Source organism: Myotis daubentonii, chromosome 9, assembly GCF_963259705.1.
Source record: "Myotis daubentonii chromosome 9, mMyoDau2.1, whole genome shotgun sequence".
Lineage (NCBI taxonomy): Eukaryota > Metazoa > Chordata > Mammalia > Chiroptera > Vespertilionidae > Myotis > Myotis daubentonii.
Window position 1 is genome coordinate 50,220,943 of NC_081848.1, and position 25,108 is coordinate 50,246,050.

Consider the following 25,108-nt stretch of genomic DNA (forward strand, 5'->3'; position numbering starts at 1 on the left):
CTCCACTCCCAGCCTGAGGCCTGTCGCAGAAGGCAGCGGAGGGAAGGGGTCCCACTTCTAACTGTGGAGTGAACTCTGAGCCACAGAACTTTATGGAGCTGTGCTTCTCCTCCCACACCCACCCTCCCCACACCGGTGTACTTCAAAGAGAAACCTACTCATTCCTTAAAGAGGTGTGAACCAGTAAAAGCCTGACTTGGCTACTTATTGCTTCTGTGTCCTGGGTCCTGGGACTTGGCTGCAGGTATTGGCCATCACTCCATTTCCCTCCTGCTCTGTGGTGGGTGTGGTGCAGGGGGTCAGGGTGAGGGGATTGCAGGAAACTATCTCCTCTTCCCTTCCCTTCCTTTGTTTTCGTTTTCTAGGCTATGAAGGAGACATGGGAGGAAATCACTGTATTGTTGTTTAAAAATCATTTGGTTTTGTTCCACTTGTATTTAAAATGTTCTTAAGATAAAACTGAGACTATGGTTATCTCCTCAGCAGAGACCAGTTAAATAAATCATTTTTCAGGTGAGTTTGATATGGCTGGACTTTGGAAGGAATAAGGTGACAGTAAAGAGGGTGAGGCAGGTTTCAGTGGCTGGGGGTGAGGGGAACTTGTGCACAGAACGCCTTGGTATGGGGGTGGGGGCTTCTCCCTTCTCAGCCACAGAGCAGAGAGAACCACACAGAAGAAGAGGACCTTTTGTTAGGGGGAACATCTCTGAATCTGTAGAACAAGGAAGTATCATCTTTTCTCCTTAGGAAAATTAGAGAGAATCATTGAATAAAGACCACAAGTAGAAACCCTCTGAGGGTTCCTTCGGCCCAATCTATGAACTGGAAGAAGTCTTTTCAGTGCCTGGAAGCTATCAGAGTGGGGAGAGCAAGTTAATAATTCCCAGGAGAAAAAAGTCAAGATTCATCCAGGAGTGATGGCGAAGAGTGGTATTTGCTAAGAAAGAAACATGACTTTTACCTGGTTGGGTGTGTCTCTTTCACCCTATGCTTTGGACTCCTGCATATCTGTCATTCTCTGCGCAGGTAGCTTTACTGATGCACTAGTCCTAACCTGATTTTTAGGAGCTTCAGTGTCGTGCTTTGCGATGTGCAGGGTATCAACAGTCCTGCTGGGCCAGACGCCTGGTATCTCATCCCATAGAGATTTCTACTAGAGAGATGATTTGAAAGTCCCAATGAGCTGTGAGGGGGATTATGCATTTCCCCAGGATATGTCTCCCTATTTCAACTTTCTCATTGTGAGTAACTGTAATTTATGTTGTCATTTTAATAAAAATTGCATCCATTAGAGAAATGAATCCGTCATTGCATTTTAAAATAATACCCACTATTTACTGAGTCCCTGCGATGGGCCAAGCGTCTGGGCTGGATTAGCAGCTGCTGGGATTGTTACAAAACAAACAACCCTCCTTCATTAAGTAGGAGGATGATCGTCATGCTGTCTGCAGCCTCCATGACATTAGAGTCTATCACAACTCAGCAATTTATTGTACCTTTTCTGATTTTCCATGCTGATATCTGGGACAACGATTAAATTGCAGGTAAAGATTGAAATATTCTGCCTTCATAGGGCTAATTTTTATACTGAGTATACTAAGCTAGTTGACATCAAAAACACTGGTATTTCCAGCCCTGTTTCTGTTCCTAAAGTCACTTACAAAAATGGTCTAATATCTATATGCTACTTCAACCGTGTTGAGAGGGGAGGATGGGCCCAGGTGCCGCTGTAATGCAATAAAAGAAAAAGTGAACACGAGGGGGCCATGGAGTTAATATGTCATACAAATTGGGACAAGGATGCCAAAATAATTTCAGAATATGACCGAATCCATATTCAAAATGACAGCCATCAAAACAAAAATGAAAATCCAAATTCACGGAGGATGCCCAAGATAAAAGTCAGCAGAACAGAAAGGACATGAGAGTTCTCAGACACAGTCCAGGGTCATGTCCTTGGCCAGTGGGTGTTCCTATCTCGCCCTTTCTAAAGCCCAGGGCCATTGCCACCGGTCTTTCCCAGCAGGGTAAACCCAGGAGGAATATTATCCATGAGGGGTTGGTGCTGAGGAGGGGGTCCTGGGACTAGGCTGGACCAGTAGGTCACTTACCTAAGGGAGCCTCCAACAGCATCACTGGGGAAACACTCCTAATCAGAGTCAGGGAGGGAGGCAGGCTCAGTGCCAAGGTGCTTGGATGTGAGCCAACAGACTCTCTAACCTGGGGACTGGGAACAGGCTGGGATTCTGCACATAGAATGGACTGAGCAAAGGTGCTTGGGCCAAGGCTGCAGAGGGAGGATGGAAGTGTGTAGGGCTAGCTGTGCACTGCAGGGGATGGCTTTAAGGGCTGCCATCCAGCCAGAAGTCATCCTCCCTTTGTAATTGTGTGGCTTTCTGACAGAACAAGCAAAGGGCTGGAGCTGAATAGCTAAAAGCATCCTCCACTCAGATGAGCAAATTGTCCCTTGAGGAAACAGACCAGGCAACTTCTGCAATGAAGAGGCAATTAGGGAAGCTGCCTTCCCCTGAGAGAGTTGCCACCCCTGAGACATAACCTGACTCCCTTAAGCACACACCTCTCTGCTCTGCAGAACCAGAGATGAACAGCAAAGGCCACTGAACCCCAGCTCCATTTATTATTATTCAGAAATAGCACTGCAGAGCTTTCTCAGAGTCAGCGGCATGAAGTAGCCAGCCAGTGCTGCCCGGTGATTTATGGGACAGGAGAGGAGATCTTCCCAGTGACCGCTATTGTCCAGAAACAGAAAGCACTGCCAGGTAAGGGAGTGCATAGCTTTATTTGGCCACTGAACTTAAACCTAAAAGGAGGGCAAAGTAGAAGGAGGGACATTTCTAAACAAAGGTTTACTAGGCTACAGGAAAAGGGATCAAATCCCCCATGAATGTGAGATCCATGAGTGAAAAGGTGGAAGCCATCACTGGCTCCAGAGAGGAGAGGAGAGGCCAGGTTAGCCCAGGAGGTGCACTGAGTGGAGGCCCCCACTCAACCATTCACACCTTGAACAAGTGTGTCCTGGATGTTCTGTGGGAGAAACTATACCTAAGGCATGGCCCTCTCCCTGAGGAGTTTACAATACAGCTAGCCAGAGAAAACACCTGACAAAGAACTAAGAAGTATCCATATGCTATGTGGCCCAGAGGACTGTTCCCCTCAATGGACGGACCATAGAGCACTCACATTCTACGTAAAGAAGGCTCTGGAAGGAGGTGCTCCAGATGGGAGAAGGCATATGTACACTAAGCCAGACTCTCCTTTTGAGAGTCGTCGTCTCTTTGGCATCCCCATTGTGATCCCTACTCTCCCAGTTAACCAAATGTCTCTACAATAAATAAAAAGAGTCCATTCTCTCATACTTATTAGTGGCTGGCTAGATAGCCACGCCCTCATCCTCAGCATGAGGGAGAGGTCTAATTTTGCTAGGTTCCAGCCCTGAGCTGATGTGCTAACAGTCTGTAATGGGTCAAAATTCGTTTACGTGGCTTCTCGGGCCCCCATTTCCACTGACCTTGAGCTCCTTGAGGACAAGGGCTGGGCATATGTAGCCAAGAAAGTGGCAGTGCCTGGGTCAGGGCAGGGCTCCATGAGGGAACTGCCTGATTTGGGTCAGTTACAAGCTAGATTCCTAGACAGTGCTCAAAGCAGACACACAAGAACTCACGTGACCAGGCTTCAAATGGTCCAAACAGCCCTGTCCCACAAGTAAATCTGCATCCTAATCACCCAGTCTGCCATTTCTGACCTGGTGGTGAGGCCCTGATGGTCATTACGGATTCTTAGAGGGCAGACATCTTCAATTAAACACAGGCCTCATCGCTTCTCGGCCTTTTGGCTAAGATCAAGTGTAGTATCTGTTCTTATCAGTTTAATTCATAAACACAGGCCTGGTACCAACCACAGGCTGAAGGTGAAACCAGCATTTTCTTCATGCTACCGACAGACCTCTCTCCCTTGCTGAGAGATGGGCAGCAAAGCTGGCAGCTCTCTGGATCCTGCCCACCTCTCCCAGCTGTTGGCTCCTGGGGGGAAGCTGAACGCCCTTCTCCCGAGCTCAGGGTCCTTAGGAAGGATGCTTGGTCGCCAAATTCCTGTAGCTCAGGCTCCCCAAAGGCAGACTGTAACCCCTGTCCTCCCCAAGGGCAAGCTCAATGGGGGTCACAGAGCCAGAGCAGCCCCTGTTTCCACATAGTCTGCTCTGGCTGAAGGCACAGCCTGGAAAAAGTTGAGGGCACCAACTGGCCAAAGTCCTGAGCCTCATCAGCCCTCCATCTCCACCGTGGCCGGGCCTTCATGTGTTGGACAAGGTCCTCTGGGAGACCCTAGCCCCAAACTGAGGCTCCACTGAGGAGATAAGCTCTTCCCAGAGAGCTTTTCCTTTCCTCTCTGTCCACGGCCATCCAGCTCTGTCCCGCCCCTATCACCTGAGGCAGCTCCACACAGAAATCTCAGATCCTAGACCTTCCTAAAGACAGTCACCTCACCACACCCTGCACTTTATCCAGCTCTGAACTGGCTTTGTCCCTAAATCACAGGAGGATGGAGGAGCAAGTGCAGAAGTGAACAGGGCACTTCGATCCTCTGGGCCTCAGTTCCTCATCTGCCATCACCCTGCTCTGCTAGTCTCTGGGGCTGACTTCTGAGGACTGTTTTTTCTCTTTCGTTGTTTGAGGGCCTCTCCATTCCTCCTGAAAAGAGACTAACATGCACTGACAAGGACACAACTGACAATCAGCATTACACTCTGAGCCGCTCTGCCTTGTGAGGGTCTGTCCTGAAGCACCCTTAGCTGGGACAGCATGTGGTCTGGCCCGGCACCCTCCATGCACTCCCACCATTCTCTGCCCTCCCTGTGCCCCAGGAGGCTGGCGGTGGGGAAGGCATCAACAGGCAACCATGCCGGACAGCAGGGAATTAGAAGGAAGGGTCTATGCCCCCAGCACCTCCCTGTGGTACAAAAAGGCCGGCTCCTGCCAGGTCCCTTCAGTTCCATTGGGCTCCAGTTCCCTTATGTTTTCTGCCCCTATCGGTCTGGGGTAGGAATAATCCCTGCTGTTTCCAGCCCCAGGGCTTGCACTATTTCTTGTGGCTTCTTTACACGCTGCTTAAACTTCTGTAAATAATCTCTATTATTAAACTGTGCCACCGGCTTCCTGCCAGGACCCTGCCTTCTGATCCTGCAGTCAGGGGACTGAGATTGTCAGCAAAATAGGAGGCTGGAAGAGCGAGTGCAGAAGTGAACCTCTGTGAGCCCTGACGCAGTTTTACCTTCATTACACTCAAACAATGAAGACCACACGTGAAATAGAGAGACCATTCGTGGTATCTTTACACTCTTAAATGAGTCATCGTGGCACTGTATAATTAATTTCCACTTACCGACCTTTGTTCGCTGAAACCTTTTCTAGATTCCGCTCCCCTGCAGCTTTCAATGACACACATGAAAGTCTGCTTTGCTCTGAGGCGGAGACTATGCACACCGAGCGGCATTTCTCTGTGTCTGGAGTTCCTGTTAAATGGTCACCATCTGTCTGACTTTATGGCTCAGAGCTGGTGGCTCCTGCCTCCCGTCCTCCATGGCTCCAGCCAGGCAGCCGCACTTGGCGTCTCAGGTGCAAAGGCCTGACCCACCCTCCTTTAACTCGGGCTGTTTGCCAATGTGTCTCAAGCCCTCCCCGGTATAACAGCAGTTAATTGAAAAATACAATTTAAGAAAAAAATTTTAAATGAGAGGATATCTTTTTATTTTTTATTTAATTGATTTTAGAGAGGAAGGGAGAAGGAGAGAGAAACATCAATGATGAGAGTCATTGATTGGCTGCCTCCTGCACGCCCCCTACTGGGGATAGACCCCACAACACAGGTATGTGCTCTGACCAGGAATCAAACTGTGACCTCCTAGTTCATAGGTTTATGCTCAACCACTGAGCCACGCCAGCGGGCAAGAGAATACCTTTAAAATAAAAAAAGTTATGCAACCAGCCCTCTCCATGACAGCTTCCTACTGGGATGTGCTGGAAGGGGCAGGGTCCTGGGATGGCTTTTTCTATTCCTCTCAAAACAGCCCGGGGAGTGGAGGGCTGGGGCTATTTTGTTTATTTATTTATTTTTGCCTCAGTTTCCTTCATCTCTCCCAAGGTCATGTTGCCAAAATCTCATCACTCTATCTGTTGCAGTCCTTCTTAACCTTCTGGCCCTTTAAATACAGTTCCTCATGTTGTGACCTGACCATAAAATTATTTTCGTTGCTACTTCATAACTGTAATGTTGCTACTGTTATGAATCATACTGTAAATATCTGATATGCAGGATGGTCTAAGGCGACCCCTGTGAAAGGGTCGTTCGACCCCCAAAGGGGTTGCGACCCACAGGTTGAGAACCGCTGATCTGTTGCCTTATCTCCTTTTTTCTTGTCCCAACTTCCAGTCCCTTCTTTCTTTTATCTGATACCTAACCACAGGGAGTGGCTAAAATGTACTAGAAGTACAACAGAAGGAAAAGGCTTATAGAAATAAACCCTTGCTTAGTTGAATTTCACTGAGGACATATTTTCGTGTTTCCTTTTTAGTCCCCACTGAATCTAGCACAGCTCTGGGCTCACACAGGAACTCAATTCATTCTAATTGAGACACTGACCAACCATCCTAGTTTGCTCAGAGGGTCCAGTTTGGCCCAGAAATCTGGCACGACAGGAGGGTTGGATACCTATCTCTTACAAACTTCTTACCCACTCAGCCTGGCGCTGCTGCCACATTCCACGCATTTCAGAAGCCTTACGTGGGGTTCTCTAAAAGCAGAGCCCGACATGGGGATTCTTGGGTGAGTGGTTTACTGAGGGCAGGCTCTGGAGTAATAATTCCTGTTAGCGAGTGGAGGGGAGCAGGTTAGGGCAGGGGAAGAAGCCGGGAAAGATCTGAGTCCAGCTGCATGTAGGCTCAGGCTGCTCCCACAGGAAGCTCTGCAGCATCAGGGGCACCTCAGGGTCATCCCGTTTGAGGCCAGGGGTGGAATTTTAGACACACACACCAACCAGGCACTAGTTCCGGGCCACACCTGGAAGAGGATTCTCCCAGGCATATCTAGGCGAAGAAGCTCTCCAAAGAGCGCCATTTCAAGGAGAAGGGTGCAGCTGAGCTGCTGGCCGCCAGCACTCACAGAAGCTGGAGGACAGGTGAACTCGCCGGTAAAGGGGATCTGGGTGGGCACCAATAGTGTCCATGACACCAACCAGGGCTCCGGCCGGCATCTGAGGTACCAAAAAGCGCCCTCAGCACCTGTTGCCAGTCCAGCTGCAGCTCCCTCCCACTTCCCTGCAGCATACTCAGGCCTTACAAGTGTGGTTCTACCTTGGTTTTCTGGTTTGCATTCTTAGAACTGACCTAAGACCCTTCTTGCCACAGTTTTTCCCAAAGACTGCACCTTATCCTTGATCTCCTGGCTGGGCTTGTGCTTCAAAACTGCGGAATCTGTGGCTCTCTGATCCCTGCCCCTGCCCAAGTACTAAAGTCTCTACAATCCCCGGCCACAGCTTCCTGCAGGTGCTCTGTCCACTGGATGGACCCGCTGGACAGAGACTTAAGAGGAAACGGAGCGCCATGTCTCAAGGCACTGTGGGCTCTGCCTTCAGGCATCAGGTCAACCTCCTGGGGCATGAGACACTCTAACCCTGGTCTGGCATAACTTGCTTCAGAGGTCCCAGCATGCCTTGCAGCTTGGCCTATGAAAATTTAGGTAGAGTCAGTATCACAAAGCTTTTAAAAGCACAGTTTATAAAAGTATCCAAAACATATGCCTCATGGCCCTTGTGGCAGATGCTATGGTTGGCCTAATCATACCCTTGCAGCTTCCTTCTCCCCCCCCCCCACCCCAATCTTTAATTTTCTTTAAATTTATGAGAGAGAGAGAGAGACAGGGGTAGAGAGTTCTTGTTCCACTTATTTATGCACTCATCTTGGGTCAAATGAGGTCAAACCTGCAACCTTGTGCCTGGGGACGACACTCCAACTGAGCCTCCTTCTTTCAGAGTTCCTCTCTCCACCACCACGTCTTAGGGCCAGAACACTCGCTCGGGGCTTTATTCAAAGCCACAGAAAACTGCTCTGTCCCAGTATATGGAGGGCTGACAGACTAGAAATGATCTTTCCTTGAGAGCAGCCACGAACAACTAAAGGGAACCAACAACTAAAGGGAGCTGGTATATAAATGCCCCAGTCCCCTCACCCCTCAGGGGTGATCATTCTAGGGCGTGTTTTACACCGTCTCCAGCTTCCCTGTAGAATTCAGTTCCACCTGCCCGCAGTGGTGCCTGACCCGAGAACATACTCTTATTGGCTGCTTCCTTTCCTTAGCTTAACTCCCCGACTTCATGGTATTGCTCAGATTTCCTAAATACACTACTTGCTGTTGAATCCATGTCTCAGGGGCTGCTCCCAGGGAACAGCCCCTCCGAGGCAAGGTGGAGGAGCCACACCGGACCTGCCATGCGGCTTCTGTAGGGAGCCGCTACAGGCTGAGCCCAGTGGTCAGATCCCCAGGGAGCTGTCTCCACAGCAGCCTCTCCTGCAATGAGTGGCCCCCGGAGAAGGAGGAGGCAGTCTTGCCAAACATCCTTTAGGAGTGGCACCTGCCCCATTAGGATTCACAGGGACTCTCCACTTTCTCTAGAGGCCACTTGACCCTGGGAGGTGATTTTAATCAGGGATTTGATCATCCCACCGACGATTCCTTGTTCACGCTCATTCTTCCCAGGCTCCCTCAGGCCCCTTAGCAACATTAGGCTGCAATTTCAGGTTTATGTAATTTGGTGCTGATGCACCTTGCTACTAGACCAGAACAGCTATAGCAGCTCGCTGAGAGGTCAGCTTCACACCGGAGCCTCTCCGTCCCAGGACGCGCCACTCTGGCGTGTGGCCGCACCAGGCTCAGCACTGGAACGGCGGGGCCCAGAAGGGTGAGTGCTTCAGAGGCCCGGGCCCGGGTCTTGGCAGCCCTGCTGTGTGGCCCCGGGCACTCTGCCACTCTTCCAGGGGATGCTCAAGCCAGGTCAGCTGGTCCTGATGTCCTTGAGCCAGGGCACCACCCCGCTCACAGTGCCCACCTGTCCAAGTGTCTACTGGAGCTCTCCCCTCAGATGTCCCACATTCAAAATTTAACTCACTCTGATTTAACTCCCCAAACTGCTCCTCCCCTCTGCCGGGAGCCGGTCGGCACCCCTCCTCCTCCAATCCCGTCCTTCCCATCTTGGTGAGTGGCACATTCACCCCATCGCTCAAGCCAGAAACCTGAACTTCACCTTCGATTCCGTCCTTTTCTTCACCGCCTTCATCCAATTCACCAGCAAATCCAAAAGCTCAGTCCATCATCTGCTTCTCTCTCTCCAGCCAGCATATTCCGAACCACCCTCCTTTCTGGCCTGCAGTATTCCAAGAGCCTTCCTAATGACTTCCCTGCTTCCACTCCTACCCTTACCCAAACTGTTCACTACAGTGTAGCCAGAGATCTTCCAATAATGTCAATCAGATCATCTCTCACTCCCACTCAACAGTCATTGGTGCCGCCCATCGCACCGAGAGTAATACTCTACAGGTCCTACATGACCAGACCCTGCTTAAATCTTCAACACTATCTCAAGCCATCCTTTGCCTTCCTTACCACCCTCCAGCTACAGCTGCCTTCATGTGACTGAAAACATGTTAGGCTCCATCCCACCTCAGGGTCCTGGCATGTGCTGTTCCCTCTGCCTGAAACACCTTTCCATGGCTCTTCATGTGGTTGACTCCCTTTCATCCTTCAGAGTTCAACTCACAGAGACCATCTCTAGTCATCTAACCTGAAGCACGTTCCCCTCCACATTTCATTTACTTCATGTCATCATATTTATATGTTTTACAGCATTTGTCACAGTCTGTCATCATTTGATTGTGACCTGTCTATCTAGCATATCAGGCTGTGAGCCCCTAAGGGTAGGGACCATGCCAATGTCACATCCCTGGGCATAGCACAGGGGCTGGCACTTGGGAGGCGACTATCTTGGTATTATGTTACTGTGACAAAACACCACACATGTAGCAGCTTAAAACAACACAAGCTGATTATCTCACAGTTTCTATAGGACCCTCTGCTCAGGGTGTCACTGGGTTGAAATTGTGTTGGCCAGTGCTTCAGTGCTCATCTGGGCCTCAGGGTCCTCTTCTAGCCTTACTGGTTGTGGGCATAAGTCCTTCCCTTGCAGTCACTGTAGGACTGAAATCCGTGTTTCCCTGCTAGCTGTCAGCGGGGCCTTCTCAGCAACGAGAGACCACCTGCAGGTCCCTGCCCCGCGACCCCTCAGGCAGTGCACAGTGTGGGCGCTGCTTCTGCCAGGCCACCAGAGTGCAGCTCTGTGCCTCCCCTTTCTGTAACCAGCCAGAGGAACCTGCTTATAAAGAACTCACGTCACGAGGTCAGGCCCCCCCAAACTGACTGGACCTTAATTCCATCTACAGAGCCCCTTCGCAGCAGTGCCCAGATTAGTGACTGACTGAATAACTGCAAGAGGCGGGTATACACCGGGGGCCAGGATCTGCCAACACAGTGATCAATAAATATTTGCTGAATGAAAAATATAGATCTCCTTCTGGCCACCTATTTGTATAAGCAGTTCATCCAAACCCACGTGGGTCCATTTCTAGGTACAAGGCAGGCAGGGGAAAAAAAAGCCTCATAGGCAATAACAGAAAGACGAAGAGGGACACACTGGACTTAGAATTGAGAAATGGGGACTCAAGCCCCAGCGCTGCCACCATCTTGTCGTGAGAACTTTGGTGACTCACTACCTGCTCTGATCCTCCATTCCTTCATCTCTCAAATGAGCATAAAACACCTATGTCAGGGAATGAAATAAGATTAAATCCTTCTATCCACCTACCCATTCATCTGTCTCCCCATGTTTCTCCCTCTCCCTCCCCTTATCCTCTCCCCTGCCCCTGCCCTCTCTTCCCTTCCCGCCCCCTCTAATGGATGCACCTGGAATAATGAGAGAGCCTGATAACTGGGACCTGCTTTTCCGGCCAAGCAGAATTTGGGAATTCAGTAGACAGTGGGCATTCACCCAACGATGGATTGATATGTCACAGGAATGCGGAGTACATAGGTCCAGAGGGCAGCAGCTGGCCCGCTAAGATTCTAGGAACTCACTTCAGAAAGACTGAACAACAACCTTCAATGTTCTTTTCAGAAAAAACACAATCACTTCAGCCAATATCTTAGCCTCATGACCGAGCAGCCCTGGTCAGAAGCACGCGGCACACACCTTTGTTTTCTTCAATTCTCTGCATTTGTTCTCATGTTTAAGACAAATGAAATTTGACAGCACAGATAAGCTTGCAGACACACTCAGTCCACGGGACTTAGCCGGAAACCTCTTTCAACTCAGGTAAAAATATTCCTTTCTTCAGTGCCTGAGCACCTTAGGGAAGATATAGGGCGTCAATGTGGCCGCTGCACAGCCTGGCATGAAAACCTGCCACGTGGCTGAATTTTCTGTTGCATCAGTAAGTGCTGACCGGTGACAAGTTAATTCCTCCCCACCGTCTGGGCAGAGCACCCGCTGTCCACCCCCTGAGCTCATCAGCAGGATCCTTTGATCAATTCCCCTCCCAGACCCGGTTGGGACGCTCTGCCAAGGCACGCTTGAAGCCTCGCCTTCACCATAACCCTGCCGCAGACACTCGTTTTAATTTCCATTTGGCTCAGAACCCATGTAAATGCTGAGCTCTGATCCAATTTCTAATTCATTTCTGTCACCCCATTGAATTCACCAGGTGAGGAAGGGTTTAAAGCAGCAGTTCTCAACCTGTGGGTCGCGACCCCTTTGGTGGTCGACCCCTTTCACAGGGGTCGCCTAAGACCATCCTGCATATCAGATATTTACATGACGATTCATAACAGCAGCAACATTACAGTTATGAAGTAGCAACGAGAATAATTTTATGGGTGGGTCACAACACGAGGAACTGTATTTAAAGGGCCAGAAGGTTGAGAACCACTGGTTTAAAGGCTTGGGTTTGTAGGGTTCTAATTCATACTCCTTTCCCCAGAGGAGAAGCATTTTCCTGGGTCTCCTTCGGCGTTGAAATGCTGTGGTTATTCACTCCCAGATGGCAGCCACCCCTGCACCAACCACGAGGACCACAAGCTAATCCACGACCATCCGCTAGGGTTGCAGTGTAAGAAGAGGCGGGGATGCAGAGAGGAAGAACCAGATGAGCCCTGGTGAGCAGTGGCACATCCAAATCACAGCCACCCACAGCGATTTGGTTCACATGGAGGCCTGAGCTCTTGCCCCCTCCCCTGCCTCCTGTCCTGCCTCTTGCCCTGAAAGAAACCTAGTGAGATGAGCTCAATGGGACTGACACACTACTGGGAGTCTCCCACAATCTGTCTCCTCTCAGCCCGGTCAGCTTTCCTGGTGCTGGTCACTCCCCTCTCCCACGCCTAGCCTGGCACAAGGTGCCCGATGCAAGCGGCTTCTAAGGTCTCAAGATGCAGGGATGTGACTAAGAATGGCATCAGAGTCCACAACGTTCCTGCTCACTGATCCGATATTGTTGTGGTTTCTTTCTGTTTAAGAGCCTCTCTCCCTAAAATTCTACTTACATCTTAAGCTCATGAGATAGCAGCTTCTAACAACCACTAGACATGAGGCAGCTCATTTCGACATCTGTGTCCAATGAGGGCTGCAGAGTCTGCCCACTGGCCTGCTGCCATCCCCGACGGAAGCTCCTCACAGGCAGGTACCACATTGGGTTCACCACTGCCTCCCGGCACAGAGCTCAGAACAGGTACTGGGTTTGCTGACTGAATGCGCGTGAATGACGGTAAGAGCAGAAGAGGTGTAAGTCCCCGTGGGCCTAGCAGACAGGCGAGGCAGTCCCTGAAAAAAATAAGAAGTTTTCCCCCAATTGAGGGCCCCTGAGAGCAGATTAGGACCTTGGTAAAATAGAAAACGAAACCCCGCCCTCCCTGCACCCCACCTCCACAGCGAGTGCAGGTTTCTGTTGACATGGCACATAGGTGGGTCCACACCTGTGGCTGGAGCTTCCCCACCCCAATGCTTTTCCCAGCACAGCCTCCCACCCTGACATCAAACCAGGAGCACGCTGGTCTCCAAAGAGCTCGGAAAGCTCATTTGCAGGACAGATCTGGGCAGCTGTGGAGATGACTGCAGGCTCCAGCCCTCGTCCACGCACCTCCTTTTGCTGAGCACCTGGTCCCTGGAGCTGCCGGGGGACACCTGCTTCCCTGCCTGGTTTGGGGCAGCCGTTCAGAAACCAACCCCCCCAGAAGGCATCCCATCCTCCAAATAGCTGATACCCACAGGAAGTATTGGATGTGGCGGGTTTCAGGCCGTTTTCCATGACTGGGAAAGCAGAGGAAGGGTCTCGGCTCACCAGCAGTGCCTGCATTCAGCTCCACTTACACTGTCAGCGCTGGTTTGTCTTTTCAAGCTGCCGAGCAAGATAGGCCGGGAGCCAAGAGGGCACAAGGAGACCTCTCCTGCCAGCTGCGCTGCTGGCTCAGTCCTGGCCTCTTCCAGGGACGGCCTGACTCCCAGCTGCTGGCTGCAGGCCCCTCACCTGAGGGCAAGGGGCACCTCTCCTGATGCCCTCCCACACTCCGCTCAGAGCTCCGGCTCCGGGAATCTCCCCTTCGCCAGATGGTCACACAGCCGACCAGAGGAAGAGGCCTTTTGTACTTGGTTCCTGCCAGCTTCGCTAATCAAACACTGGTCACCCTGACGGGTCTGTAAAGCAAAATGATCCAACCCCGTGGCTGCAGGCTGCTTACAGGGGGCTCCTGAGCTACATATATATATTAAAAAGGCAGTCCCAAAGCTCTCTAGGGCAGTGATGGCGAACCTATGACACACGTGTCACAGGTGACATGCGAACTCATTTTTTGGTTGATTTTTCTTTGTTAAATGGCATTTAAATATATAAATATCAAAAATATAAGTCTTTGTTTTACTATGGTTGCAAAGATCAAAAAATTTCTATATGTGACACGGCACCAGAGTTAAGTTAGGGTTTTTCAAAATGCTGGCACGCCGAGCTCAAAAGGTTCGCATCACTGCTCTAGGGGCTATTCTTGGTTACAGGGAAGTAGGTTGGGAAATTCCTGATTTTCTAAGTCAGTTTCCTTTTTGGTAAAGGAACCCAAAAGGAGTGAAGAACTGCCCTCACTATTGCCAGCCTCAGGCAGGCTTGGCTGTGCACACTGCTGGGGCCTCAGCGGTGGCTGGTGAGGACAGAGGAGGCTGGTAACAGCGGGGCTGGCACTGGAAAGACTGAGCTCCGCGGGTGGTCCACAGAGAGGCAGCATCCCCAGGGGCGGGGCACTTCCAGGCACCACTAAGAGCTTTCATTTCAGGGGGAGGAGTCTATCAGTGGGAGGTCCTAGCCCTCAGGATGCAGGAAAGCAAGTGGGTCAAACCAGGGAGCAGAGTCCCGCCTCTTAAGGAAGGGGGTTGGCCAGGGCTGTGTGGAGAGCCAGGGCCCAGCTCAGGGGATGAGGGTCTCTGAGCAAGGCTCCATCCCAGCAGGGAACTGAGGGTTGGTGGGGAACAGACGCAGAAGCCCAAGTGTAGGACCAACTCAGAGAAGGGTGAGGAAAGTGGGGTTTGGAAGACCGCAGGTGCAGGACACACCGCAGGCTGCAGCAGCTCTGTCAGGCCAGGTGCCCACTGGCAAAGGGAGGCTGCTGCTCTTCTCTGCAGAGGCCAGGGCTGCTGGGCGACCCTGGCACCTCGATATGCATCCTAGAAAGGCATCCCCTCTGGGACCCTCAATTAGAAAAATGCACATCGGAGACAGACTCGTTGCAGTATGAATGGTTTAGCAAATGGAGAGCATGGGCTATTTTCTCCGTCCCATCCCTCTCCCCCTGCCCCGCCCCCTCCCCCCCCCCCCCCCCACACACACGTGCTCCTTGTCTGGGTGCCCTGGTGAAGGGCACAACCTGCAGAACCCTATGAGGTTTGCTCAGAAGCTGATACAATTGAATCTGCCAGAGATATTTATCTGATTCCCTTAGTCACAGGCTGGGCCCAGCCCTAGGGTCAGGGCTTGAGTCGGCAGGGAGGGCTAGGCATCTGCCACCAGAAGCAAGCAGGAGCTCAAGAGCCACACAGACCATTTCCTCAGGAGAGTGCTGGACAACACCGAGGACATCAATATGTGCCTGTGGCCAAGAAATCCCCCCAGGCTGGTGATGGATGATGAATTGGGCAGGTAGAGGCAGCCCTGGGCAGAAGGAGCGAAGGTGAGAGTGGCCAGGACTCCTGCAGAGTTCAGTCCTGGCTGCCTCCTCTCCAGGTTGCTGGGTGCCCACTCCCAGTCTTGTGGGTGGGCCACTCTAGTCACACAGGTCAAAGGAATAGAGGTGGGTGGTGACAAAAAGCCTTCAGCTGAGAGAGCTGACAGCCCATGTGCCTGGCTGTATAAATACCTCCAAGCTGCCTGAGGCTTGGCTGTAATTAGATTAGCTATATGGGCTTCTTTAAGCTCCATAAAGCACAATACTGTCTGACCATTTTTTTCCTCTGCGTTTTTTATTTTTGCAATTATTCCAGCTGCATGCAAAGCTGTTGGTATTTTTACAGCCCGGAATGCGTATCTCTCGTGTAGGACAGCATCTTTGAAACATTAAACAATGATTAGGCAGGCTCTGGGCCAAGGGAGGATGGGGGCTTTGCGGAGGCTTGGGGGAGGGGGCCCAGCAGCTGGCGGCAATCTGGGAGCTCTGATTCTATTTCGTCACTACACTGTGATTTTCATACCAACAATTAAAACTAACAATGATTCACAGTTGTGCAATTACTTGTCATTCATAGGGATGGTGAGGGTGGCTCCAGGTAGCGGTGGGAGAGGCTGAGCTGCTGTCAGTGGGGACTTGCATGCACACCATCACTCACACTGCACACACAGCCCAGTGCTAAGGAATGGATGTGTGTGCCCCCAAATTCGTAGGGTGTTTGGATGTGGGGCCTTTGGGAGGTAATTAGGGTTAATCAAGGTCATGCGGATAGAACCCCCATGATGGGATTAGTGCCCTTATCCACAGAGAAAGAGACACTAGAGATCGCTCTCTCCACACCCACACACTGAGGGAAGGCCATGTGAGGACACACAGAGAAGGCAGCTGTCTGCAAGCCAGGAGGCAGGCTCTCCGCAGACACTGAATCTGTTGGCACCTCGATCTTGGACTTCCCAGCCTCCGGAACCTGAGAAGTAAACGTCTGTTGCTTCAGCCATCCAGTCTATGGTATTTTGTTATAGCAGCCCAAATAGACTAAGACACACTGTTTACACATGCTCACACTGCCTACATGCACACTCACAGGTTCATTCATATTCACTCTCACAGCCTTGTTCAGATGCACACATGCAAACACATGTACACATATGTGTGTGCACACGTACACATATGGGTACACACACAGGCATATCAACTTCTCTCTATTTCAAAGGAAACAGGAAGCTGCCCCCTCTCACAAGGTGACCTAGAGCATGGCTGCCAACTCTTCGATTTCCTCTCTACCCCAACACGAGCCAAGAAGCTCGCTGGGAAATGTCTTTCCTTATTCGACCCGACAAAGCTCCAGCTGAGGAAACAGCACACCCTTCTCTTAAGTTTCTTCTTTGCTTTCTTCCTCACTGGCCCTGCTGCCCAACAGCTCTCTCTCCAGAGTGGATGGAGGAAAGAGAATGAGGACGACATTCAAGTAAGTCTTTTGGCGTCAGGGAGCCATGGTGCACCTGAGGCAACCTTGTTTAATAGTCCAGGGTGTAGGCTCCCAAGCCAGACAATCTAGGTTCAAATCCCACTTCTGTGTGACTTTGGACACGTTCCTAACTGCTCTGTGCCTGCTTCCTTGTTATAAAAATGACGCTGATCATCGTTCTTACCATTGTCACAGAGCACCAGTTAATTTCTATAAAGTACTTAGAATAGTCTCTGGCACATACTAAGCGCTCACTGCGTGGGACTCTGACTTGGAGCACTGGGAGTCACGCTGGTCCGAGGCCCAGGTCTGGAGAAGTGGGGGTCAAACTACAACCCTGGGCAGAGACCCCCTACCAGGCAGTGGTTTAGCCAAGGGCCTGGAAGCCAGCCTGGGGACCCCTCTGGCCATGCCTGCTGCCCTGCCCTGAAGTAGATCAGGCCCTGTACCTAAGAGGGTATGGGGACAGCTAACCCACGCTGGGACTCCAGGACACAGGCCCACCTTGTTAATGTGTGTGTGGATCACATTGGCTCTGATTTGCCCTAACCAAGAAGCAATGGTGTGGCTGGCTATCGGGGACGTCCACCAAGGACTGAGCTTATGTCCACACATCCCCCAGGCTTCCGGAAGTGTGGTGAATAGCAGAAATGGGTTCCAGGGCCAGAGGACCTGAGTTTGAGTTCCTATACCATCACATCCTGCTATTTATGTGACCCTGAGCCCTGGTCACTTTTTAAATTTTTTAAACAATTTTTATTGTTTTTAGCTCTCTGAGACTTAGCTTCTTCATCTGTGATATACAGATGATAATCATGTCTACTTCCCTGTTCTCTTGTCAACAAAATTTGTTTAGTGACTACTCTGTGCTGGGCACTGGGCTAGTTGAAGGGACACTGAGATGCCCAGCACTGTACCCCTCTCACACTGGTCAGCTTGGCTAGTCTGTATTAAATAGCTCTCTGTAATTTAGTGAGTCAATAAACAGCTCGAACACCGTGTGGGAGAAGGTAGGGCATGTGTGTGCACTCCCTGATCCAGCCGGTTGGGGCGTAGTGTGGAGAGATGGAAGGCTTCCTGGAAGCAGTGGCACCTGAGAGGAGCCTGAGGTTGGAGCTGGGCAAAGGGAGTAGGAGTGTGTGTGTATGTGTGGGGGGGGGGGGGGGAGGAGGCAGCCATTCCTAGGAAAGGATATCGATAGGCCAGGAGAGACACCACTCAACCCCAGCCTTAGGTGTGTGAGGGGTGGAAACTGGCCATTCCCTTGTTGCAAAGCAGCAGAAGAGTTCAAACATTAAGCTGGTTTAGGTTGGGCAAGTCACTGCCAACCAGGAGCAGATCAAAATCTCCAGGAGATGGGATTCTGAAAAGAGTATTTGATATTGCCATTGTTTTGATGTACTTTTAGTTACAAAATTCAGATTCGGCTTTTGACAGGCCCTCAAAGTAGTATGAGAGAACTGTGTATGATTTTTAAGTTTATCAAATAAGGACAGGAGTTTAAAGAGGAAACAGAGAAACTGAGTACAAAGAAACTGAGTACAAAGAAAAAAATTTTTTGAAGCGGGAGTGGCCAGATTCGGGGAAGTGGTGACTCCGGGCAGCTGATGAAGGAGCCTGCCAGGACTCATTTCACTGAGCACCTGCTCTGAGCGATGTACTGTGTCACATGACACCTGTGTCACATGAGTGAGTTCACAAGGGAAGGGGGGGCGGTGGCTCAGCCATGTGCCAATGTACTTGGCAAAAATTATATGGCCAGCAAAGACCTGTTGAGGAATTGAACACATGGATGAATGAATGAACAAGCAAATGAGTGCCCAGATGCACAGGCAGAGACGACTCTATGAGCTGAAAATCCTGGTGCTTCCTCCCTCTGGAGGTCTGTAAAGGTTGAATCACTCAGCCCCAGCTGAAGTCGTTGGCCCATTGGGAGTCACTGCAAACACAGTAATTAAAACCAGGAGGCTCGCACGGGCTCCCCCATGTCCTTGAGATAACAAGGAAGAGGAGCCAGGGAGGGGAAGCACTGCCGCGGGGTTGCAGGGAGGACACGGCAAGGCCCCCACTGCGGCGACTGCCTGCAGAGGTTGGGCGAGATCGAAGGCGGAGGCCCAGGGTTGGCCGCTGGACTCCGTGCATAGGTCCTCCCTGGTTGGGGTAACAGCAAGAGAAGCTTCCCCTCCTGCTCTGCATTCCACCTGCCATTCACGCCTTCTCCCTGGGATGGGCAGGAGGTGCCAGGACCCCACTGCAGGAAGAAACACGCCACCCACAGTGCCCGCTGCTTGAGGCTAGCCCTGGGGGAACTTGAGTGCCTGCTGTCCAGGCTCAGCTGCAGTACGGATGGAGGACAGCAATGAGACCGTCCCACTGCATCGGAAAGCTCTGAGAAGCTTATTAAAATGCAGATGCCTAGCAATTGCCCCAGACCTACAGAATCAAGACTCATTCATTCTTTCCATTGAATCAATATTTATTGAACACCTACAAGTACCAGGTGCTATTCTCGGTGCTAGAGAGACAGCAATGGACAAAACAAATCTCCCTGTCTTCATGGAACTTACATACTAGTGGAGAGAAAATGTCCAAATAAATAAGGGAAGTAATCAAGTGAGTACAGAAGGTCAGGTGGTGATTGGTGCTCTAAAGGAAAACAAGCAAGGAAGGGTGAGGAGTAACAGAGGTAAGGGCTCCCATTTTAAATAGGGTGGCAAGGTGGCATTTGAGCAAAGGCCTGAAGAGGCAAAGGAACAAGATGTGCAGATATCAAGGGGCAAGAGCATTCCAGGTGGTGAGAACAGCAAGTGCAAATGTCCTGGGGCAGCAAAGTGGCTGATCTGAATCTCCATATTTTTAGTGGAGCTCAAACACGAAAGCCTGAGATCACTTTAGCATACTGTCAGCATCTTATACAGGAGTCAGTCCCTGAAAGAGTGAAGCTCGTTTAGGAAATTGCTTAAGAAGCAAGAGAACGGTAACTCAGACTCCTACACCAGGACTGTCTGCAGAGCCTTCAGCCCTGGGTTTCCGAGAGAGAGCTAAAGGTCCAAAGGGCTTGGATGAAGAAAGCAGTAATCAACTGCCCCTTCCCTGTGTTTATGGGAACACAGCCTAACCCCAAAGCAAGGTGCCTGCAGAAGAGGCTACAAGGCACCAGAACACACAGAACCTCTGACAAACGCCGAGGAAGGAAGGCTTAGCAAGGGATTCATTCTGAAAGCTCCGTACTCCTGCTTCACTTACAGTTTTAAACACCAACATCCCTTCCATCCTGCGTTATCTCACTCAAGCTTCCGAACAATCCCCGAGGTAGGAATTATACATCCCAATTTTATAGATAAGGAAAATGGGGTTCACAGAGGTTAAGAACTCACAGCTAGGAAGAAGCTACAAAGAGCTGGAACCGAAAAGCTGGCCTAATGACAAATTCTCTGATCTTCCCCCCAGAAAAGAGAGAAAGGCACGGCTGCCTCTAAGCAGAGGCTCCATGCCAGCTAGTGTTGTTGTTAATGTTGCTATTTTTATTATTGTCATTTAACTCACTCGTAGAACCACGCAGCTCATATAGCACTTTCACTCCCATTCCCTCAATTTATCCTCAGTGACTATGGGATGGACAGGGCAAGGCAGGACCTGATGTCCCCACATGGCACATAAAACAAAAAGCAGACTGACCAGTGTGGCTCAGTGGTTGAGTATTGACCTATGAACCATGGTTTAATTCCTGGTTGGAGCATATGCCTGGGTTGCAGGCTCGATCCCCAGTTGGGGGTATTCAGGTAGCAGCCAAACAATGATTCTCTCTCATCATTGATGTCTGTCTCTCTCTCCCTCTCCCTTCCTCTCTGAAAACAATACCGATATATTAAAAACAAAACAAAAAAACAAGCAAAAGACCAGGAAGTGGTAGACCTGAGACTGGAAACCGAGTCCTGTTATGTTTCATCCTTATTTTACATTTATTTGTATGACTCCCTGATGTCAGGGGTTAGGTCTGGTCCATCATTCCCACATGCCCTTGGCCCAGCCAGGCACTCTATAAATGCTTGTGAACTGAGCAGAGGCCTGATGTGAGATAAATGGTAGTTCAGTGCTGAGTGAGATGGTGCCAAGAGAAGCAGGCCCAAATGGAGCCTGCCCAGGACATGGCCGCAGCCACGCTCACGCAAGTCAGGCAGGACCGGTGCAAAGGATCCTTCAGTTCTCTGCTAAGTAAGGCCAGAGATGGCTCACTTCCTCCAGCAGCCAGTCTCAAGTGTCCCTCCTCTTCTCTTAAGAGCTTAGCTCAGGCTGCTCCCAGGGAACCCCTTTACTGGTCCGTCCTGTCCTATTCCCAAGGGGCTCTCCAGCTGGCACCAGACCCCTTCCCACAATGCCCTCCACCCATGCAGAGTCCTGCAAACCAGAGGGTGCTATTGCTCTGCCAGCCTCAGCCCCCGTTGCCACACTCCTCATTGCCTCCAGCTATCTCCCTATTCACCCATCTGATCCTCTCGAAGGGCAGAAAGATGGGCCCTTTCTTCCCAGAGGCAACCCTGGTTTCTGTGCCCAGGATCCATTCTCCTCCCTCCTCACAGGCCCTGCTCCATCCCTTGGCCTCAAGGGACTCAGGTACCTCCATCTCGGGCCAAGGGCCACAGGCACCTGCTCCTCAAACCCATTAAATCACCAGGGCTAAGGGATGGCCACCTGGACTTCTTAAAAGTTCTCCAAGCAATTCTAACCTGCAGTCAGGGTCTCGAGAACAACTTTACTTTCAAACAAGGCAAATACACACAATACAATACAATCAACACTAATAAAAGAGAAAAATGGTAATTGGCGTACGAGCTACACTTTTCATTGGCTAATCAGGGCTATATGCAAATTAACTGCCAACTGAGATGGCAGTTAACTGCCAACAAGATGGTGGTTAATTTGCATATGTAGGCACAATGCAGGGAGGCGAAAGGGAAAGCAGGAAGAAGCCCCCTGCCACTGACAGTGATCGGAAACCCAGTGGGGAGCTAAGAGCTGGGGGGCAGGGCAAAGGCGGCCCTGGGGCCACCTTTGCCCTGCCCCCCAGCCATGATCAGAGAATCAGGTGCCTTTTCCGCCCTGGCCAGTGATAGCAGGAAGTAGGGGTGGAGCCAGCGATGGGAGCTGGGCATGGTCGAAGCTGGCAGTCCCAGGAGCTAGGGGTCCCTTGCCTGGGCCTAAAGTGAAGCCCACGATCGTGGGGCCGCTGCAGCTGCGGGTCCCCGCTGCCTGGGCCGAACGCCTAGGCCAGAGGCGTCAGGCCTGGGCAAGGGGCCGATCCTGCGATTGGAGGGTGATGGGGGTCAACGCCTGAGGGCTCCCAGTATGTGAGAGGGGGCAGGCTGGGCTGAGGGACACTCCCCCCCCACACACACACCCAGTGCACGAATTTCGTGCACCGGGCCCCTAGTACAATATAATACAATACAATACAATACAATACAATACAATACAATACAATACAATACACCTGAGTAACACAGACCAGACTGTAATAGAAAAGAGCATGCTTCACCCATTATAAGGGTAACTATTGTTTCTTAAAAGTTTTGTTTCAATAGCATGTGCATACAATTGGGTGTGAGTAGGCATGTCATCCTGGGTCATGATATACATATATATTTTGCTGTAGATTGTGGTTAATTTTTTTAATTGTTTTTTAATTAAATGTCTGTCTGTATGTGTGTGTATGTAAAACTTTGCTTCAATTCCTGTCTTAGTTCCTGATTCTCTTTCACAGTTAAAATCCCTGACAGAAAAGTCCACCTCCATGCCTGCTCTTCACCTTCACCTGGCTTCTACAGCTGCATGCCAAGTCTTGAAAGCTTCTTGCTGAGGTTTGCATGCTCTGCACCTTCCAAACCCACTGGACTCTTCCTAGACTCTGCGTCCTTCCACCTCTCTGTGGGTTCATTCAAACAGATGACTCTCATTCCTGAAATTCTCTGTCTGTGGAATATGTGTTCTCCAGTTCTCCTGCTGTGCCTTCCCTGTCTCTCACCAGTCGACCCTCTTCCTCCTGACTCCTACATGTCTTACACTCAGCATTCTCTCAACCTCTATTTTCTGGTCTTCTCTCTTCTCTTTGCCAACCCTCTCCTCCCAGTCAATGACTTCAATTACTCTGTGTACACAGCTCCAATTCCACGTCCACTGTGGATGTGGTTGGGGTAGAGGTCAGGGCTATTGATCTCATTACACTATGTTGGAGGGAAGAGAGGAAGGTTGGTAAGACAGAGCTTGGGGATCAGGCCTCAGTGGGATGCAAAGAAGGCACACCTTACGGAGTGCACCTTCCAGAGCACTGATCACCATGAATCTCTCATCACGGAGGCAATGTCCCAGAGCAGGAGCCGCCACAGAGAGCCTTGAGAAAATGAGAACCCCGCGTAGAGGCTGACTCCTCTGCTCAAGGGTCAGCCGCAGAGCGAGGAGCTCGAACACTCACCGTTGCTGCTGTTGTCGTCCACCAGGATGATCTCCTTGAGCAGGTGCGAAGGCGTGCGTTCCATGGCCGAGTGGATGGAGCGCAGAAGCACCGAGAGGGCTTCATTGACAAAGATGAACACGATGCTGACCTCGGGCAGGCTGGCAGGGAATGAGAGGTTGCGGCACCTGGAAAGAAGGAGAACCAGGACCTTACACCTTTCAGGGAATCCTCGGGGGCACCCCAGGTGCTGGTCCACCCTATCTCATGGCTCCAGCTTTCCTGGAGGGCTCCGGAGTCCTGATTCTTCCCAGGTCTCTTTGATACAGTGAAGCCAACCCCCAAGTGTGCAGCAGACCAGCTCACACCATTAAAACTGTTTGCCCCACAACAGGATCTGAATGCGTCAAAGACTAGCCCAGCTGAATAGCTGCGCCCTTAGCACCTAGTGCAAAGCCTGGACCCAGTAGGTGGTCACTGAGTATTTACTGGAAGAATGACTCAACATTTCTAAAACCAATGGGAGAGAAAATACAACCAAAGGAAAGTCTCAGCGTTTCCAAAATGGCAGCCAGTGCCTAGGTGAGGCCAGACCTCAGATGCTCTGCCTCAGGAGGGAACCATGTCTCTTCCCAGGGCCTTCTGCTGCCGGAATCCACCCTGGCTCCTCCAGCAGGGATACTGCCTGGGCCTCCCTGCCCTTCCTTCATCACAGGGGTCCGGCCTTCAGAGCCAGGTTGAAGTCAGAGTCTCAACGTGAATGAAGGAGGGATGGAAGGACAAGTCTAGTCTCATTTCACAGATGAGGACACTTGGGCCCAGAGCGGCTGAGTCCCCGCCAGGAGTCAGCTGCCAAGAGAGAATATCTACGCTGGGCTTCTGATATCTACACCAGGGTTCTTTCTTGAAGAAGAAATAATTGTGGGAGAGACTGCCCTTCCCCCCTTGCTTCACTGAAACCCTGAAGCCATTTGGAGATCTTTTACCCAAAGGACATGAGGCAAATTCATGAAAGTCTGCACCCCATTCCCCGTGGGAAGAGGAACACGCAACCCTGAAATCAGACGCCATAAAGAGGCCAAACAACCAGAAGTGTCATGGTTGACAGACATGTCCAGTTCCTTCCCTGCAAGCATTGCCTTAGTGGGCAGGGAACCACCGCTGGTGCCCTTCTCCAGCTGAAACTAAACGCCGCCGTTCCAGAGGCACTGAGATCCCATCCTCGGGGGTTGAATGGCAGCCCTGTCCCAGGCCCTGGCCTCAGACAGGAGGCTGCCCACTCCCACCACCAACCACTGAGGGCTCCATGGTCAGGGCTGGTGACCGCGTTGCATTGCTCCCATGTGGAGGCACAGCCAGGTTAGAGCGCGCACTAATGAGCATAATAGCACAGGGCTCCTGCTCGTCAGTAATTAACGTGCTGCAGGATAGGCATGGGCCTGCTCTTCCTTAATGAGGAAGTCTGTGGGATAACCAGCGCGGAGCAATTCGGAGAAATCACCGTGGGGCCCCCGCCTGCTGAAGAGGAGGAGATTAATAAACTAAAATCGCCGTCTCTATGGTTACCAGAAATTTACAGAAACTTCTCCCATTCTATTTCAAGCTCTCCTTCTCTCTCACCAAAAAGGGGTGGAGGAAGGGAAAGAGTGGAGCCTTTTCCCAAATCTGCTTCATACTTACAATTTTCATAAAACCCTCAGGTTAACAGGTTGGTGTCGAATTCGTTCATTGTTACATTTAATGGAATTAATGTGGACTGAGCTTCTTCCACGAGGCAGTTCTGCACTGAGGATGCAGGGGGGTGTGGATCAAGTACCCGTAACCGTGGAGCTTTCACTTTGTCCGGGGAAACAGTAAACACAGAGGCAAACAAATGACCC

At 50.9% G+C, this 25,108-nt stretch overlaps 1 protein-coding gene and 1 non-coding gene across 4 annotated transcripts in view; one reads left to right on the forward strand and one right to left on the reverse strand.

Annotated features, from left to right (window-relative positions):
- The window catches only part of GALNT18 (polypeptide N-acetylgalactosaminyltransferase 18), a 305,995-nt gene that overhangs the window by 116,210 nt on the left and 164,677 nt on the right, over nucleotides 1–25,108 (reverse strand). For all 3 annotated transcript variants that reach the window (XM_059708909.1, XM_059708908.1, XM_059708907.1), the window contains exon 3: nucleotides 23,250–23,416. In XM_059708909.1, coding sequence (XP_059564892.1) covers nucleotides 23,250–23,416 — 167 coding nt within the window. The remainder of the gene's footprint in view (nucleotides 1–23,249; nucleotides 23,417–25,108) is intronic.
- LOC132242475 (U2 spliceosomal RNA) lies at nucleotides 3,834–4,026 on the forward strand. The gene has a single exon (XR_009454658.1). It is a non-coding gene; the product is annotated as a U2 spliceosomal RNA (small nuclear RNA).